General features: G+C 32.7%; 1 protein-coding gene and 1 long non-coding RNA gene across 7 annotated transcripts in view; both read left to right on the top strand.

Moving 5' to 3' along the window:
* Positions 1-3,957, top strand: part of LOC148615033 (serine/threonine-protein phosphatase 6 regulatory subunit 3-like) — a 41,781-nt gene extending 37,824 nt beyond the window's left edge. For 3 of the 5 annotated variants that reach the window (XM_088589629.1, XM_088589630.1, XM_088589628.1), the window contains exons 26-27: positions 2,470-2,586; positions 2,947-3,150. In XM_088589629.1, the coding sequence (XP_088445755.1) occupies positions 2,470-2,586; positions 2,947-3,010 (181 nt within the window). In that variant the 3' untranslated portion in view covers positions 3,011-3,150. Of the gene's footprint in view, positions 1-2,469; positions 2,587-2,946 lie in introns of all 5 variants that reach the window. The other 2 variants (XM_088589631.1, XM_088589633.1) reach the window with 2 other exon arrangements.
* Positions 3,958-14,912: 10,955 nt separating this feature from the next.
* On the top strand, positions 14,913-16,693 carry LOC148615032 (uncharacterized). 2 transcript variants are annotated; one of them, XR_015923823.1, is made up of 3 exons: positions 14,913-14,996; positions 15,709-15,848; positions 16,359-16,693. It is a non-coding gene; the product is annotated as an uncharacterized LOC148615032 (long non-coding RNA). The 2 variants fall into 2 exon arrangements; XR_015923824.1 differs by having other exon boundaries at positions 14,927-15,014.
* Positions 16,694-19,402: the final 2,709 nt, after the last annotated feature.

Here is a 19,402-nt window from a genome sequence, read left to right as displayed (position 1 = left end):
CACTGCTCATTGGATTTTTAGGAATGTTCAATATCATGCATGTACGAAGGTGAACATGGAAGTAAATGCACTGATTTCCTGTGATTTTCTGTTAATTACATAGTTTATTTGTCAGAAAATAATATGCAATTAACAGAAAGTAACATTTTAAGGGAAATCACCCAGTATTTTCAATGTTGAAATGGGATATATTCTTTTGATGCCTGTCTTCGTGAATAGTCAAAGGAAACAGAAAATATTGTTATGAACAAATTATAAGCCAGTAAAGTATTTTTGTTTTAGCTGCATTTTTTAGTAAGTTTTGAAAAAATGCTTATGAAGTTGAGAGGAAATTTATGTTATGCAAATGAGAGGAATGTGTTGTATAGATAAGTTGGGAAAAGTTTCTGTGTGATTAACAGGTATGCAATAACTTTTAAGTGGAATCCACTGTAATGAATGTCTGGTCATTGGTCTCACTAACCACTTCTAACGTTTCCATTACTTTACATGTTAAAAAAGTAATTTTCAGTTTCACTGTGAATTCCCAGGACAAATGACACCTTAAAGTTGCATACCGTTGCAAAGTTTGGAAAATAAGGCTTCCAAAATCATTATGCTAATGGTACAATGATTGTGGAAATTCTTCACAAAATTTACTTAAATAAATAATACTGAAAATCCCCATTTTTACCTGTTCTACTAACTGACAGCATGGAGGCAAATTACTCACACATGTAAACAATATTCATACACTTTTGTAGTTAATTACATATATGATTTTAAAGTACACATTCTCAGCTTTATTTTGACTACTTTTAATCATAATACACATAAATAATGCACTTGCATTGCATATATCTAGGTTCAGTGTGTTTTTGGTACTACATAGGGGGGATGGCCAATTGACCCGGAAGTGGTTAGTGAGACCTTAAAAACATTTTATGAGTTTTTATGTTTTTTTTTTTACATTTTATGAAAGCTTGTGGTATTTTGAGTCTAATAAGACCAAAACTATCAAAATCAGACATAGGACTACAAAGAAATGGTCCTTTTTATATCATACTCCTCAGTGGTATTTTCCCTAAATTACTAAAAAATTACAATTTTAACTAACTTGTCACACCAAATTGATACCTATGATAATTCAAGAGGTTGTAATTGTAAATATCATTTATCATTATGAAAAAAGAACAGATTTCAACAATTTATATCATACCTATTTCATTACTGTGTTATTCTAAGTCTGTGCTGTGTGACTGTTTGAGTACTTTGAATATCCCAAGCAGTGACGTTGTGTATTTCATGGATGACGTCAAGTTATGAGTCACTGTTACTGATAAAAATCTTGTTGCTATGTTGTTTTTTTAAAATACTTTGCACATGCACCTTTTAAAATATAGCCAGATTACCAATATCACCATACTGATTTTATGGGAAAATGGAAATAATGACCAGTAAAGGCAATTTTCCTCAAATTATGCATTTCTCTGAAATATGCCTTACTTTAGATTATGGTCTCACTAACCACTTCTAACATTTCCATTACTTTACATGTTAAAAAAGTTATTTTCAAAGTTTCACTGTGAATTCCCAGGACAAATGACATCTTAAAGTTGCATACCGTTGCAAAGTTAGGAAAATAAGGCTTCCAAAATCATTATGCTAATGGTACAATGATTGTGGAAATTCTTCACAAAATTTACTTGAATAAATAATACTGAAAATCCACACTTTTACCTGTTCTGCTAACTGACAGCATGGAGGCAAATTACTCACACATGTAAACAATATTCATACACTTTTGTAGTTAATTACATATATGATTCTAAAGTACACATTCTCAGCTTTATTTTGACTACTTTTAATTATAAAAGACACAAATAATGCACTTGCATTGCATATGTCTAGGTTCAGTGTGTTTTTGGTACATGTACTACATAGGGGGGGGGGGTGGCCAATTGACCCAGAGGTGGTTAGTGAGACCATTGCTAGGGTTGATTATTGGTCCTTTTAAAGCAGGAAGTATTATTTTTTGGAGCTTTCTCATGGTATTTCTAGCTTTCATTTAGCACTCATTGAATCTTATTTTGTGTGTCTGGGGGTGCTCATTTTTCATCATTTTCATATGCAGATAATTGATGAGTTCTTAACTATAAATAACCGGCTTCCTATGAATGCTAGTTCAGAATTATTAGAAGTTACTGCTGCTAGTGATGTGTTTTGAACAAATGGTGAATAAATAATCCCAATCAGATTGGTCCAGCTATTATCAAATAAACTGATTTTGTATTTTGGCCCTAACATTTTACTATCCTTGTTTGTAAACAACAAGTAGAACATGTATATTTTCTTTAATATATGAAGTACTTGTTTTATTTGACAAGCATTACTAACCATGGATATGTGTAGCATGAAAATTTAAGCCATATGTCTTTAATCAGGTTCTTTGTGTTGTGTATAAACTTCATGTATTTTGTTGTTTTTCAGTTTTTTAGCATCAACAGGGCTACTAAAAACAGATAAAAATGTTGAAGTTAATGTTGTAGAAGTGAATGGTCCATCCACAACAAATTCTACTAAACTGTCTTTTGAAGAGGATTCTAGGTAATTCTGACCTTTTATGAAGATAGATCAAATTCAGAATCATTGTCGGCGATATATGGATCACAAACTCTATAGAAGAACTAATGACAATAGCTGTCATATCACTCCATCTTATGCATGTATAAGGATGATATCATAATTACTTGACATTGTGGACAGATTTTTAAAAAAAGTTAAATTTTCAAGGATAAATAGTATGACTTGCTTCTTAACATAACACTCTATCAATACATTTACTGTTGATTATCTTCAGGAGGAAAATTTTTGCACAAGTTAGAAAATCATTCTGAATGAGGTAATTTTTTTATAGAACTTCACTAACTTTTTTTTTATTTGTCTTTTTTTTCTTTTTTTTTTCAGTTCTGAAACCAAAGAAGAAAAGACTGATAGTGTCATAGTACCTGTTGCTAATGGTCCAGTATGAAACTAGTTAATAATTTAATCAGTGTCTGTGATGTGAATTAGCCTTAAAACTGACAGATATCTGCAGTATTGACTTCTGTATAAGGTGGTGCTGAAACGTCCGTCGCCAAAATAATTGCTAAAGCATGGCGAGAAACTGTGATGAGAATCTACGGGACCTGCCGCGACGTCAGCTCACTCCTACTACAGAGTTTTATATATTTATTTTTAATGATAGAGTACTAGCAGTCAGTTGTCGTCTCCCCTGCATGTCAGATTTTAAATTTGTTAATTTGTTTTTGTTTTTTATATGCAAGTTCATTTAAATTGATGTCTTAAGTTTTTGTTCTCAAGGCGAATTTCTCAAGTTCAAAAAAAAAGCAAGTAAGTTTCCTCTGTTTAGTATTTCTTTGTTATTTGTTCTTTTTTCTGTCTATACTTCATCATGTTGTACTTTTTCTTTTCTCTTGTCCTTCATCTTTTTCTAATTTCATATGATGTGTCTGTAGTAATGTTTCCAAATACTGGATTAAACTTATGTTATTTGTACAGTCTGTATTTATTTGGTTATGAAATCAATGTAAGTCTAAATTAAACAGAGAAAGGTTTAATTTCAGTTGATGATTAAAATGCTTTTATTTTTTTTTGTGACTTTTACAGTACTACTGTAACCAGTTAAATAAAGACATCTGTAAAAACTAGAAAACAAATTTACCTTATGTACTGAAATATGTTTTATCATCATTGAAAGCAAATTATCAAATTGAATCTATTGCTCACCAAATAGTTTAGAGAAATCATTTCAATATGTCATTATATATTATACATGGCGTCGTTGACTTTTTTTGTTGGAGTTTGTTAGAAAAGGTGTTATATTTTGTGTGTGTGTGGATGACAGACATAACTATTATTATTTATTGGACCATTTTGTGGATGAGTTGTTTCATATGAGTAAAGAATTATATCTTATTCTTTTGAGTCAGTAAATGTTTTGTTGGTAGAAATTCATGTACTAAAAACATTGATCTTGTTTGGCTAAAGGGTTGAAAGTTGAAGCATAATATCTCAATAGGCACAAATTTATCAGCATTTCAGTTAATAAAAATACATGTATCTTTGATGGAAAGTCAATGTATGTATAATGTAAACTATTTTCAAATGAATTCCGGAAAGTAATATAGTTGGATCTGCTATAGATATTATGATTGGCCAATGTTTTTTAACTAAATAATAACATATTAACATTATTTTTGGTAGTCAGAAACATTATTTTAAGTAAGTGTACCAAAACCTGCTAAACATTAATTGTTTGTATAGATTTATCATATTAATAGTGGTATTGAGTAACACAGATATTGCCATATAAGGCCAAATGAAAAAAAGATGTGTGTTTCCTATTACCCTACCAATCCTTTTTTTTCTGGCTAAATATAGTGGACCCAAAAACTTTTTTTTATTACTTTTCAAAATGCTCTGCTAAAATCAGAATGTTTCTTTCATAGAAGGACGGTAAATTCCTACCTATCCTCTTTTTTTTTTTTCAAAGGTGTAATAGGAAATACACATATTTCTTTAGCCTAGAAGAACCAATTAGGTGTAGAAGGATCTGAACAACCGGTGATTTATAAATGAAACTTTTGAGGTATTCTTTTATCATCTTACAATTTTCATGTCAACATACAATCAAACCCTTTTGACTACATCCCACCAGTTTTATAGTTTAATCCTAGTCATGTGACATATTGATATGTCGTTAAAAATTTGGCATTTAAACATTTATTTAATTTATTGCTGCATTGCTTACTTCTAAAGTGTTTGGTTTAAAAAATGCCTGTATTATTTTTCAAATTATCTTATATTTAAAATAAAAGTTTTCTCGGTAGAGGTCAATGTTTAATTTAGCGATATTGTTACTGACATGGGTCTGTCTTCTGAATTAAGCACACATTCCGAAATTTTTATCTAATAAAAATTCTCTTAAAACATTTCATATAAATGCAGTTTGTCTTCTTTTCTTTTTATTTTTGAGAGAAAGGTATTGAGGAAACTGCACTAATCATCTGTAAATTTATTATCTTAATGCTGAAATTGGCATTTGATTTTATGAATTTGGTAATAAGCATGTCAGGGCATATGGTAACTTGATAATGCAGTTTTTCTATTTGTTTTGGTTGTAAATTATTTTTTTCTTATCAATAGACTAGTGCTACAATGTTGAAATTATTTGTAAATAAGTTGAAATGAGAGCATGTCATTGTCAGACCACATAAAGAATATATTCTGACAGATTATTTTGTAATTCTAAATGAACTCTGACCCCTAACTACAAACCAGTGAAGTAACAATACCTATATATATATATATATATATATATATATATATATATATATATATATATATATATATATATATAAAAGGTCTATACAGAAAATTGAACAGTTAAGTCTTCTGTTCACTTTGAATCTGTATAAGATCTGTAACATTCTCTCTGTGGTCTTGTCAATGTACATACAAACAAGGCAGGGTATTATAATGTATATTTAAAGAGATGGTACAGTGTTACTAGAGGGACTACACTATACATACCATTTTGATTGCTGTGTGTTAAGCAAAGTAAGAAGTAATTCATTTTGATGTTTGTGTAAATTGATATAAGCTTAAATGTTTCAAAAATGTACCTTGTTGTTCACAGTCTTTAGATTAGGCAGGTTATAAATAATTTTTAGTTAGATTAAAGTCTTAAAGATATTTTCACCATGACAAACATTCATATAGTGATGTCAATATGAGATAACCTGAAAGACTTATTATTGAAAACTGAGAGTTCAAAGGGGGAACCTGAATGCAGAGATTATGATAGGAATGTGTATGTAGTGTCTTAAACCATAGATGATTTATCGCTTGAAACTAAGCAGGAAGTTTTTAATACAGTAGTTTAAGTTCTTCAAGAATTACTGGTGTGTAGTCAAGTGTCTAGATTTTTTGCCCAAATTAAACCCAGTGGTTGTGATAAATTTATTTGAAGTCTCTGAAGAAATGTTTTCACTAAACATTATCTGTGTAAGTTATAGGTTGGTTGACTGGTTGATATGTTAGTGGATAGTGGTGTTAGTATTAATGAAATCAAATATTGCTTTCTGGATTTGTGTAGTAGCTAGTCAAGATAAGATCAGTTTATAAATCTATACAGCATAACATTTCAACATTTTTCTTCCTGAGTGTATAACTTTGTATTCAGTGAAAGACAATTTTTCTTAGGTACATATAAATTTTGATTGAAACTTATCATAGATAAGATTCTAAGAGATGTTATTATTTCATATTAGTAATTTCTAAACTTATACATACTTACTTTAAGCAAAGAGTTGAATGGTTAATAAGAAATATTTGAGTGGTGTTAGATGTATTCATCTTTAATCAGAAGTAATAATTACCATTTTTACCATGCTTTAACTTTCGATTATATTTAGCCTTTTCCAGCATAATTATATTTTATTAATTTTCAAGTCTGAGATTATTTAGGTCACAATTTTTTTGTTCTTGCAAACTATAATTCCTTCAGGTCTAAAAAGGTGTGTGTTTCTCTGATTTTACTTAATTTTATGTTGACATTCCACTGCATGGAATTGAATGTACATAGGGCCAGTTTTATCTTGTTTTAACATTAGGGAGCAGGTCCCAAATTAGTATATGCAATTCCAATGTTTTATGAGTGTAGATAATATGTGTAAAATAAAATCAAATGGAATTGTCCCAATCATAGAGATTTCCATCAAACTGTACATGTAATATGAGTATTATATTAAAATTGAATTATGAAAAGAATTACATAAAATTTTGTGTAGGTGTTTTTTGTTGGCCTTTATCTAATTTGTCTAAGCTGACATGGGTTTTGGCATTAAGATGCACCTTGATCACATTTTTGAATATGTAAATATTCTGGTTTGTTGACTCAAGCTTAATTCAGCCACAGAAACAGATTAAGGGAAATCCCAATTATATATATTTTAATATATCAAATTTCTGTATGCTATAAAAATGTTTTAAGCAACATTGGAATTAAATACTTGAGAAGGATGTTCATGATTTGAAAATAAATTATAGATAGTATTCAAAAGCAAAAATATTGCAATAGAAAGCGAAAATCCAGCACAGATGAGTTCCACCTTAGAATATCAAAGGTGTTACAACATGTATCTCTATTTTTAATACAATGATTGAAGCCTCAGTATTTTAAGGGTTTTCAATTTTGTGTTGTAAATTTCGGTATTTAGATGCATCGTTCTGACAACCAGGTTGGTGAATACCTTCAGATATCCGTGGTCCGTCAGCTATTGAATTGAGTCCAGTGGTTTCTGAATTAAAAATACCAGTCATATAAAAATTGGAAATTTCGGTATGCTGTACAGCTGTTTCAGTGATTAACTTCTCATCAACAGTATTGGAACCATCTGCTTAGAAATTTCAAGATTTAAAAAAATATATATACAAGAAGTACTTGAAACCAAATATCAAAATAGAACGTCGGCTGAGATATCCCCCCCCCAATACACTCATTAACTCCAATATGATTGTCAGGCACCCTAATACCTACTATTTACAATAAATTTGTAGTCTGAATAATAAACGTTTTTGTATTTTTGCCACTTTTTATGCCAATCTTTTTACTTCTAAAAAAATGTATATATTATGGTATCAACAGGCAGCCCAATATCTTCGCTTTCAAGTAGTACCACGAAAGTTAGGGAAACATACGGTCATTGAGTTACATGCAGTGAATGTGCCCCTATCTCACCAAAAATGGTACAAGTTAATAATTTTCCATGTCCAATCTTCTACTGGCTATAGAGTTTTTAAGCTTCAGTTAAAATGCTTATTTGGTATTTTCTATTAAGTATTATCACAACTTATACTTCAGGGGTTCTTTCGATGACTTGTGGCGCTTAAAATTCAAATTTCTTTGAAGTTAAAAAAAAAATATTTTAAATTGGACTCTTCGAGTTATTGCACGACGAAAACGTCTTAAATTTGGTGTCATCCGATAGATAACTCCATTATATTGACAAGGAAACAATGAAAAGCTTATTGTAGGAATTTTCCAAGAAAATTGAAAATGTTTTCCCTTACCCCTAGAAAACAGGTCGATATGAAACAAAATGCATATTCACAAAATACGAACACTGCAAAACTCAAATTTGGGCCATTATAGTATAAAAAAAACAATGTCTCTGATATCTACGTTCTCGTTTTGGGGTTACAATATTATAATCCCACCGTACAACCACTATCATTTCGATCAACAGCAGCATGATACGTTCAACATTGTTTACCTGTGACATGTACTTATCGTTGGTAAGTAAATCTTTATTATTTACTTTTAATATGAAAGTTATGAATTGTGTTTTGAGTGAGAATGATGATTATATGCTATTTTATGAGACTATTTCTTTTCTCTTATCATCTGCATTTTCGTAGACTTTGAACCACTTTTTGTTCAAAAGATCACATCAAACCTTAACGTAATGAACTTCCACTAATTATATTATAAAACTACGTACTTTCCAAATTATCAATGATCATATATATGAAAGTATTATGTATAACCTTCATTTTGAGGTATGAAACATTATCCTATCTTCAACCGTTTTAGTGTAATTCGCTCTTATATAACGACTTCTGCGAAAAAAAACTCGTACGATCATCGATATATTTTCCTTCGTGATAAATTCAACAGCAGTGTTATGATACGATCAAAAGCTGTATTGTAAAATGTCAAACCTGTCGTTTTCTGTAAAATTGTGAAGATATTGAATGTTTTGATTGACACGAGTCTTAAGTTTTTGTTTAGTAACAACAGTTTTCTGTACCGTATGTGGCTCGATAGTAGAATTTCTTTTGAAAGAGTATATCTGTCCAAACATTTCAAACTTTTTTCCAATTTTCACTGCACTATGAGGCATAGCTTGAATTGCTTATTATAAATGTTGGTGGGTCCAATCTTCCGAAAATAAAGTGCAATACATCAGCAGATAATGCGATGAACTTTGAGGGTCAATAATGATAAATGAAAAGGGTGTAAATAATCAATTCCCCATAATCAGCAATAGTAATGACGAGCACTTTTTTACCTTTCTTTCCAAGTTCTTCTTTGTATGTTGAAAAATTGGCCAACCATTTAGATGTCTATTTGTTTCGGTTTTATTCGTTTGTTTCTACATTACAGGGAAACGGGATAGCCAGAGAAAATGTGAGGTTTCGGTACCCATAAACAGAGTTTGGGAAAAGAATAATATTATGTCAGTCATTCGGACTTTTTGTCAGTTCCTTCTATAACTTACACAACAAAATCCCAAATTTTGTGTTGGACTTCGGAATGACATGGTGGCAAATGGTGTCAGTCAGGCATGATTTTTGTCAGCAAAAACCTTCGGACTGACACTTCTCAGGAAGGCTGCATAAACCTGCTCAACCCACTGGCTTTTTCTAGTGCCGGTACCAAGTCTGGCTATGCCGAGTTCCTATATATATATATCGGTTTGTTGTTTTCACTGTGTGTTTGTGTTTTTGCGGAGTTTTACTCGGTGGGTGGTGTTTTAGTTGGTGTGTTTGGTCATTGTGAGAATTTACTGTCATCTCTTGTTTACAACATGTATATGTCCCTCGGATAGATAAGAAACTAATTTCTGTCGGACACCGACTCTTAATATCATTGGCTTAGGATGTGATTGCATATCCCCCAACTGCATTTTCTTTATTTTGTTCTATGTACCGTAGACGCCGTGGAGATTTCAACAATTTATTCCACAGTAATAAATTCAAAGTCCAGTTAAACTTTATTTAAACTCACGGGTTAGCAACATAAAATTTTTTAATATGATTTTACATAAATTTCAAGTGGTTATAAAAGGCAGTAAATTTTCAGACAGCTCGATAAGTGACAACTCTGTTCCGGGTCCCAAGATTCATTTCAAACTATTCAATTCCTTTTCCCTATACTTAATTTCTTTTCATTATGTTTGACACTCAAATGTTCAATTAGGTAGGAAAACTCATCACAACCATTTTCACAATAGTAGCATATGTAGTTTTCCATGACTCATCCTTGATCTGACCGGAACGAATAAGACAATTCGTGATAAGTATTTGTAAAAGTTAATTCATTACATCTATTACTCAAATTTATTAACCCATGTTGGTCAGGGGCAATTATATCGGGATCATTCGTCGTAAACTTGCAAAAAATAAAAGAAAATTAAGCCACGCCGAACTTGTTCGATAAATTTGAGTAATAAATTCTCTTGAAAGATTATAATACTAATTTATAATTGCTAATATCGTTATATTTTAATTATTTCAGATCGCCGGATATAAACATTGTTCTGCATGCGATGAGAGTGAATATTAAAAACTGTTTGACATCTGAACATTTGTCTAATATAATTATAGTTTCCTGTTCACTATCAAAATTTGTATTTATTATCTTTCCTCAACGGCAGTTGATCATATCACCACTAAACGAATATCTGCTGTTGGCTATCATGCATCGGACGTTGATCGTATCATGTATTTCACACGAGCGGTAGAATAAGAGTGAATTGCACCAAAACAGTTGGATGTGGAGCGATGTTTTATACATCAAAATAAAGCTTATATATAACGCTTTAAAATTAATCTTGATTGACTTGTAAACAACTACCACGTTTTGTAATATGGTCGATTGATGTCACCAAGTAGAATTATGTACGGATTTTTCGAAAGAAAACAGGCCAAAAAACAACGAAAAGGTCAATGATGGATAAAATTAAACGAGACATTACTAAAACAACATAAAGTCATCATTCTAAATCAAAACTCAATTCATAACTACAGAGGACGCTTACCCTACCGGTGCACCTGGTCCATGCTCCCAGTTTTTAGTGGAGTCCGAGTTGCTCATTTACTTTTGTTACTTTGTACGTATGATTTTAGTTTATGTTCTTTGTTGTGTGTGTCTGTTTTCCATGTCTGGTCTTTTTCCCTGGATTACATTCTTTTGATTACCGCTATAACCTTGGTTCTCTTGATTACTCTTTCATATTAAAAGCAAATAATAAAGATTTACTTACCAACGATAATGCACATGTCACAGGTAAACAAACAATGTTGAACGTATCATGCTGCTGTTGATCGAAATGATACAAAGTGGTTGTACGGTTGATAATGTTGCTTTCAGAATTTCTTTTATTTCAGTCGTTTTGGCCATTTTGTGAATATATCTCAATCCAAACAAGCTTTTATATGATACATTACCGTTTATACAGTGCCTTAGCTTTCAAATAGCCCAAGTAATAAATCTATGAACCATTTTAACTCCATTTAGATGAAAAATTGCCACCTCTATCACATCAGCATGAACCAAAATGCTCAACACTGAAAAAGATATTTTGGGCGCCATAAGAATGGATTCAGAAAAAAACCTTGACTGTTTGACCCAATGGTGTAAAAAGGTATGCATACAGTGTAAAGACTCCGAGAATATTCTTTAGCGACATATATATATATATATACGAAAATCATCATTTAGTTTGGGTGCACGGTGGACCCTCCCTAACCATGGAATAAAAAAAGGCAGGCAAATCCAGTACCACTAGTCTTTCCGTCCATTTCTCCCGAGCTATATAGTGACCACCAGCCTTTCTGTCCATTCCTCTCGAGCTATATCGTGACCATCAGCCCTTCCGTCCATTCTTCCCGAGCTATATAGTGACCACAAGCCTTTCCGTCCATTCCCCCCGAGCTATATAGTGACCACCAGCCCTTCCGTCCATTTCTCCTGAGCTATATAGTGACCACCGGTCCTTCCGTTCATTTCTCATAAGCTATATACTGACCACCAGATTTTTCGGTCCATTGACTCACAGTTGTAGATTGATCTTCAGGTAAGCATCGCCATCCATTCGTCTAGATTTAGTGGCCCCACAGGGACTTGCTCCCACTATCAAATATGCAGCCCACTAGAACATAACATATGTTACTAGTGGGGCTGCATATTTGATAGTGATAAAATATTAGAAAATGAATTTTTAATATTACAAAATGAATTTCTAATATTACAAAATGAATTTCTAATATTAAAAAATCTTTCCTAATATTAAAGAATGATTTTGTAATATAAAAAAATCATTTTCTAATATTACAAAATATTGATTTTTGTCCACTTCGGCTTGCCATACGTTTAGAGTCTATAAACATATGTGTATTGTATAGACTGATCTCCAGATGTGAACAGAAGCCACTATATAAAATTATGCATTTGTATTTGAGACCTTATTAAGTACTTCAGAGCCGCCGAAGAATCGGGCAAAATCTTTATAAGGTGTGTTACATGAAGGAAAAACGCAAGGATTTTATTGCATTAACCAAGTGATATTACTTTATAACCTCCAGAAATAACCACCAGTGTATGCTAAATTTGCCTTTTTAAAATACTGATAGGTAAAATTTAGTAGAAATGCAATATGGAAAAATGGCTACGTCACGAATGATTTATGATAAATTTAAATAGATTATTGTTTGTTTCTAGATGTATTGAATATATTTGAGGCAAAAAAGACCAAATTGAAAATAATGATGGGCCACCCTTGCCTGATTCTTGCACAGAAAGGTTCTTAAATGATTGGAAGCGGGAGGGTTAGTGTGCTAAAAAACCTGATTTAACAAATAAGGACCATTGCGTGGTTTCCAACTTTCCAGTTTTACCGTGATATTGCCATTTCTTAAACGGACCTTTAATTCCTTAATGACTTTACCAGTTCGATAATTTTGTTATCACCCTTCATATAAAATCGAAGGAAAAAAAGATAGACATTATACATAAAAGACTAAAGACCAAAGTGCATATATAAAATTAGTCAAATTTCTACGATTCGGTCAATAATTTTATAGATTTGTGTAAAACAGATATTTATACAAAGTATTGATCTTAATTCTTTTACTTTCAAATAGTGAGTCGGCTATGTACTCGTGGCAAAATTCAGTGGTGGAATTTCAATATATAATTATATTCAATTATAAAACATTATTATCGAGAGCGTTTAATAGCAGACTCTTAAGACACAATGGTTGAAACATGATTTAAGGACTCTACAAATGTATGTACACTTTCAGGAGTAATATAACACATTAAAATGGGTATCACCCCATATGAAATAACATGTATAAAAACTCTGCGCAAAGTATGAATGCTATAGGCTCGAGTTAGAGATTACACAAAGTAGGCATCAATTAAGCTTGACGAAAGAATAATAAATGTATATAACTGCAATATTAGTTAAAGTAATGCCACGGTGGTAATGCAGACGTAAATGAAGAGGAATTCTGTCCTGTTAATGTTTGCAATGACAGCAATAGGCAAAATAACAAAAACAAAACGAAAACGAAAAAAGAAAACAAAAAACAAAAAATAAATAAACAAAATAATCCCCAAAAAAAGCGTTTTTTCTTGATTCCAAATAATAATAGTAGCATGAGTAAAATGTATGGGTCTCAATGAAATTGTACCGTAAGGTTCAATAACATAAAACAACTGTTTTATAACCTTTACTGTTTAGGAAATATAAGTTTATGTGTCACCTGAATATAGCTGAAATACTGCTGCTCGGGCGTTAAACCCCAACAATCATTCAATCAGTTTATGTAATTAATTACTGCATCTAAGAAATTGCATAAAGAAAGAGTAATCAAGGGAACCAAGGTTATAGCGGTAATCAAAAGAATGTAATCCAGGGACAAAGACCAGACACGGAAAACAGACATACACAACAAAGAACATAAAGTAACTAAAATCATACATACAAAGTAACAAAAGTAAATGAGCAACTCGGACTCCACTAAAAACTGGGAGCAGGGACCAGGTGCACCGGAAGGGTAAGCGTCCTCTGCTTTTTTAGAAACACCCGCCGAGTCGCTCATAAAAAGTCAAGTCCAGGGTAAACAAACGTGGGAAGGAAAACTATGACTATAAATCAGTTTTCATGGTGCTGATGGATACACCATAACGATCCATGAGTTCATGATAACGACCATAAAACTTCTGTAGTGATGACTTCAATCTTGTAGCAACATAACCCTCTTCCAGAAGCCTATTTGTTAGAGTTCTAGCGCGATACAAAAAGTCTGCGTAGTTTCGGAAGTTTCGGAAATTAGGGGCCGACACATAACATTTTCTCGTTTTAGATAATTACTGCTCCATGAAATTGTATTTTTAGGTTCCACACTATGCTCGGGTTTTGATGAATTTGAAGGGATCGATTTAGTCTTTACCTTTTAGGCATTACAAAGGTCGTTAGCCGGTATGTACAAAATTGCCTCGTTTAAATTGATCAGATGAAAATCGGTGTGCTTGTAAACTTTACTCTGGGTCTCTGGTTGGTTGTTTAAGCCCAGAATGCTTGATTACATTATCATCTGATTACCCGATATGAAGTTTTTATCTCGCAGAAGAGACAAGATCCCTCCAGTCACAAGTTATTTGATGTCACGTCTTTCCGGGTTGGCAACCCACTCGCTTGGCTTGTGATACAGTATATGACGGGTGCCAGTAGCAGAGAAGGACATGCTTACCCTTCCTGAGCACTTGATGTCACTCGCGGTTTATTTGTGAGAGATCATATTGCAAATGCTGCTTTTTGTGCGCTGTCTTCTTTCCATTAGCCTCAGTTTTCATATGTACTTGTAATCGTATTTTATTCTGGTCTCTACATATTGTGTACATATTTCTGTTTTCACTTGTATTTTGAATTGTCATTCAACTTTTATGTTAATTTACTGTACGCCACCGACGTATTGGTCTAAATACAAAACCGGCGTGGTTTGTTTGGAGAACCTGTCATTAGGAATCACGAATAGCTTACGTTGATTACGTAATTGATCACGTCACAAACAGAATCGATGACCTTCACCCGCTGATTTGTAACGAAAGTCTGTGACGGTCGTATGGATCCTGAAGCAAAGTGTCTTGACTTCACTAGGTATCTTGTCTCATTGTCGTATGTATTGACCTTCAAGCACTGTATTTGGCAATCGGATACTTACTAGTTTACCCTTCGTTTCTTGTTGAGTATGAATGATCACGTTCCAACTTCCATATTCTTGTATACCGTCTCATATTTCCGTGGACACATAAAATGATAAATCCAATGACAACCTCCCTTATTTACTACCACATAAGGGGCGGGGCTCTGTCTGAAACAGAGGCCTGGAATAAATTCGTCTGCATGGTTGTGCAAAGCAATAGCGTGGGGTGACCACCACCCGTTTTATAAGAAAATTTCGTCAGTTTTGTGCCAAAAAAGCAAATTTTTTTCATGGTACCTAATGTCTGGTTCGTAACCGTCACATACGAGGCAAGTTTTCAAAACTTCCAAAATTCGACTGTTAAGGTGTTTGTAAATCTGTCTTTGTTCTAATGTTGTAAACATTTTGTGGGTTTATGACTAATTTGTCTCCATTTTTCTATTTTTCCTATTTTTCTTTTAACAAAAAAAATTTAAAAAAGAGAAATGAACCATTTAACTTTTCATTAGACATATATTTTTTTTTGCATTTGCATGAATAAAGTTGACACTGTGCAGAAATATATAAAAAGGACGTCTGTGTAGTATATCAAGTATAAAATTCGATATGTGATGTAACTGCCTTATGATTACTAGATCTATATTACTCCCTTTACAATACCAACAGAACCTGAGATACATTTGAAGTGGATTATAATAAGCGAACTTACAACATGCTGGCATACCAGAGTGAACAACTGTTCCTAGTAATCATCGGATATCTCGGATTGAGTGAAGCTGTAAACAATACAGCCGACAACAATACATGTAAGTGGGAAGCCATTGTAAGTGCTGACTTCTTCTTTAAGCATTTTTTTTCTTGAACATGTTATAAAACCTAATCATTATGTTTATAAACAAGAACTTAAAAACACAAAACAAAGCTAGCCAGAGACAGTGAACCAACAAAACAAAAACGCTGGCACTGCAAATTTTCATTCACTGTTGTTCTGAAAGAAGAGAAGATTTAGACATTATTTTATCACGTTTACTCTACGTTAAAGGCTAGACAGGGCCCTCTTTGTTGTATTTATCTAATTTGTATGCTTCCACATCTCTGTTTTATCACGAATTTGAAAAAAAAAGAATGGGCTGATATCCGCTGTACCTGCTACAGGCAGCACCCATTCATTCCACGGGATACATGACAGTATTAAATACCTGAAAGGTGTGAAGTTAGAAAACAGATAGAATTAACCATTGCAATCAAAAGGTTGTTCATTGCCTTAAAATTTACTTGCAGCAAAACATGTACTAAGTATTTATAATATTTTTCAGTGGTGACATATTACACACACCATGATATTGATGCTGAACGACATGAAGACCTATTGATGGGAGTAACTGTGGCATGTTGTCTGTCTGGCGTATTTCTAGTTGTAGCTTTAATATCATTTTACTATTACCGTAACGTTAAAGCATAGTAAAAATTTTAAAAGTGTGGACTAATGTTGCGTTTGCGGAGTTTTTAAAAGAGCTGTACTTGTAGTCTGAATTAAAGTGCGTGGATTAAAATGAAAAATCAATTAAGAAAATCGTGTAAACCTGTTGTGATTTGATTGTAAAGGAGAGTAAAGAAACTTATTTTACATGTAATAAAACCCCATTATTCACATCCGAGTTACACTAATGTTTATTCTGATGTACATCGACGTCCTTTCAACACTGTCCCGAACAAGCCCAGTTTAGATCTTTTTGGGACCTGTTTTCGATAACGCAAGATCGCGGACGGGCACTTTGACGAAAGGTAGGTGTCTTATATACCTTTCTGGTACTACCTTATGCATACTTATAACTGATTGAAACTGTAACGCAAAAATGCCTTTAATCTCAACAGTACATCGATTGAATTCATGTTTATTGCGAAAAAAAAAATGAAATCAAGCGGAGGGTCGAGCATTCTTTCCATCATTTAATCTTATAAGCACCCATATTTTTTACATCATCAATATATCTGTATGTTAAGTTAAAGGATTTTACGTCTTTTAAAGTTTTATTCTTTACGAGGTTCTGAAGAAATTCAGTTTCGTATGAATTTAAAACAAATCGGCTAAGAGAGTACAGTTAGTTCCCATTGGAGTACCAACTTCTTGTTAAAAATATCTCCTCCAAATGTGACAAATATGTTATCAATGAGGAAATCAAGCATATCGCAAACCTGCTTTTCTGTGTAGCACACTTCGTCCTGTGATGTTATAGAAAAATATGTGGATTTTTAACCAAAAACAACATATTTTTTGAAACAGCGAAAGATTTACGAATAAGTCCTTTCAAACGAGATTTCAATTCATCATATGGTATCGTAGTGTAAAGAATTGAACTGAATATAAATTGCACAAATGTACAAACTAAGGACTACCAGCATTTAATTGACACGCCATACATCATAAGTCATACGATAAGAACACAACCCGTGTCATGCTGAAAACTGCTTTTAACTGTAGCGTATAATTTTTATATAAAGATCCAATGAGCGAATCAATGTTAAAACAAAAACAAAAAATGCTGTCCTTAACGGCAAAACTTCTACACCTTACGAATGAGCTTATTCAACAGTTAACTTATTCGGTGAGTATCGAGCTTTCGTTCTTTGTGTAAAATACTTCCGTAAAACAAATGGTGGGAGATACCCGCATGTATTAATCATTTACAAGTACACCTGAACACAGGATCTTGCTTCCACCATCAAATATGCAGCCATCACTAGTATATAACATAGGTTAGGTTATATACTAGTGGGGCTGCATATTTGAATGTGGGAGAAAGCCCCATGTGATCTGTATTTGAGAGGGAGTTCCTTGTATCGGTTGAAAAAAATTGTGAATGTTTTTACGAGCTTGTGATATCGAAAACCTTCTCGGTTATATAAAAATTCTTTTCGTTAAAATTCGAAACATTGTTACAAATACGAGCAAAACAAACCAGTTGTGATATGTTATCTGTTATCACCATATGATGGTGACAAGGGAACGTCACCATCTAAAAATGGATAGTTGATAATAGTGAATGAAGAATCACCCCATTTATCGTAAATTTTAGTATTAAGTTTACCATTATCGATATGATTTATTAATACTAAGATCAAGAAACGGACATTCTTTATTATCAGTATTTGCTTTTTTCAAAGTCAGTTCTAAATGACATCGTTGTTTAGAGCCAAATATCTAAAAATGTTATTAAATTATTCTTCCAAATGTTGTTTGGGAGGGTCTTTTATTCTAGCCATAAATTGTGATTCGTAGCAATACAGAAAGGGGTCTGTAATAAGTGGTGCACAATTGTCCCCATGGTAATTCCAATAAATTGACGATAAATGGTGTCGCCAAAGCGCACGAAAATGTTGTCTAAGGGGAATTCGAATGCTGTAAGCATATCAAAACAAGTCCAATTAACGTAGTTTTTATGTTTTTCGTTACTAAAATTTGATCTAAAAGAGTTCGAACAAATATATTCACATCCAGATTTATTAAATGACCATTTGATAAGATATGTGAATTTTTGTTTTATGACATTATGTGGAAGTGTAGTGTTTAAAGTTGAGAGGTCAAAACTTTTGTACATTTCTGCCATCTTGAATAAAGTTGAATAACTTTTGGCACTTAATTGTAGTTCGAGTTGGCCATAATAAAAACAAAAAGCAACTCGCAGAATGAGAGTTTACTTAGAGTAATCAAGGGAACCAAGATTCTAGCGGAAATCAAAGGAATGTAATCTAGGGACATATACCAGATATGGAAAACAGAAAAATACAACAAAGAACATAAAGTAACTAAAATCATACATACAAAGTAACAAAAATAAATGAGCAACTCAACACTCCACTAAAAACTGGGAGCATTGATCAGGTGCACCGGTAGTGTAAGCGTCCTCTGCTTTTCTAGAAACATCCGCCGAGTTGCTCATAAAAAGTCAAGTCCGGGGTAGACGAAAGAGGAATTGAAAACTATTACACGTTGAATAAATAAGTTTTCATGGCGCAGATGGATACACCATAATGATCCATGAGTTCATGATGACGACCATAAAACTTCTGTAGTGATGACTTCAATCTTGTAGCAACATAACCCTGTTCCAGAAACCTATTTGTTAGAGTGCGATAAAAAGTCTGCGTAGTTACGGCAGGCTCTGGCATAACGTATGAGTTGTGATATGAAAACGCCGTGCGCAGGTGCTGAAGGGATGTTGCCACAGATGAAAGAAAAGTTGACAATTCTGAATGAAAAGTATCACGTTTGTCTTAAAGTTTGGTCTATAGTTTTCCTTTGCCATCGATCTCTAAGTGTACTAAGATTAAAGGTTCTAGCTAAACGATATTCTTTCTT

This window comes from Perna viridis, chromosome 6 (genome assembly GCF_037379345.1).
Source record: "Perna viridis isolate PV_CMFRI_1.1 ecotype Kerala chromosome 6, ASM3737934v1, whole genome shotgun sequence".
Classification (NCBI taxonomy): domain Eukaryota; kingdom Metazoa; phylum Mollusca; class Bivalvia; order Mytilida; family Mytilidae; genus Perna; species Perna viridis.
The sequence above is the reverse complement of the archived record's forward strand: the minus strand, read 5'-3'. Positions and strand labels throughout refer to the sequence as shown.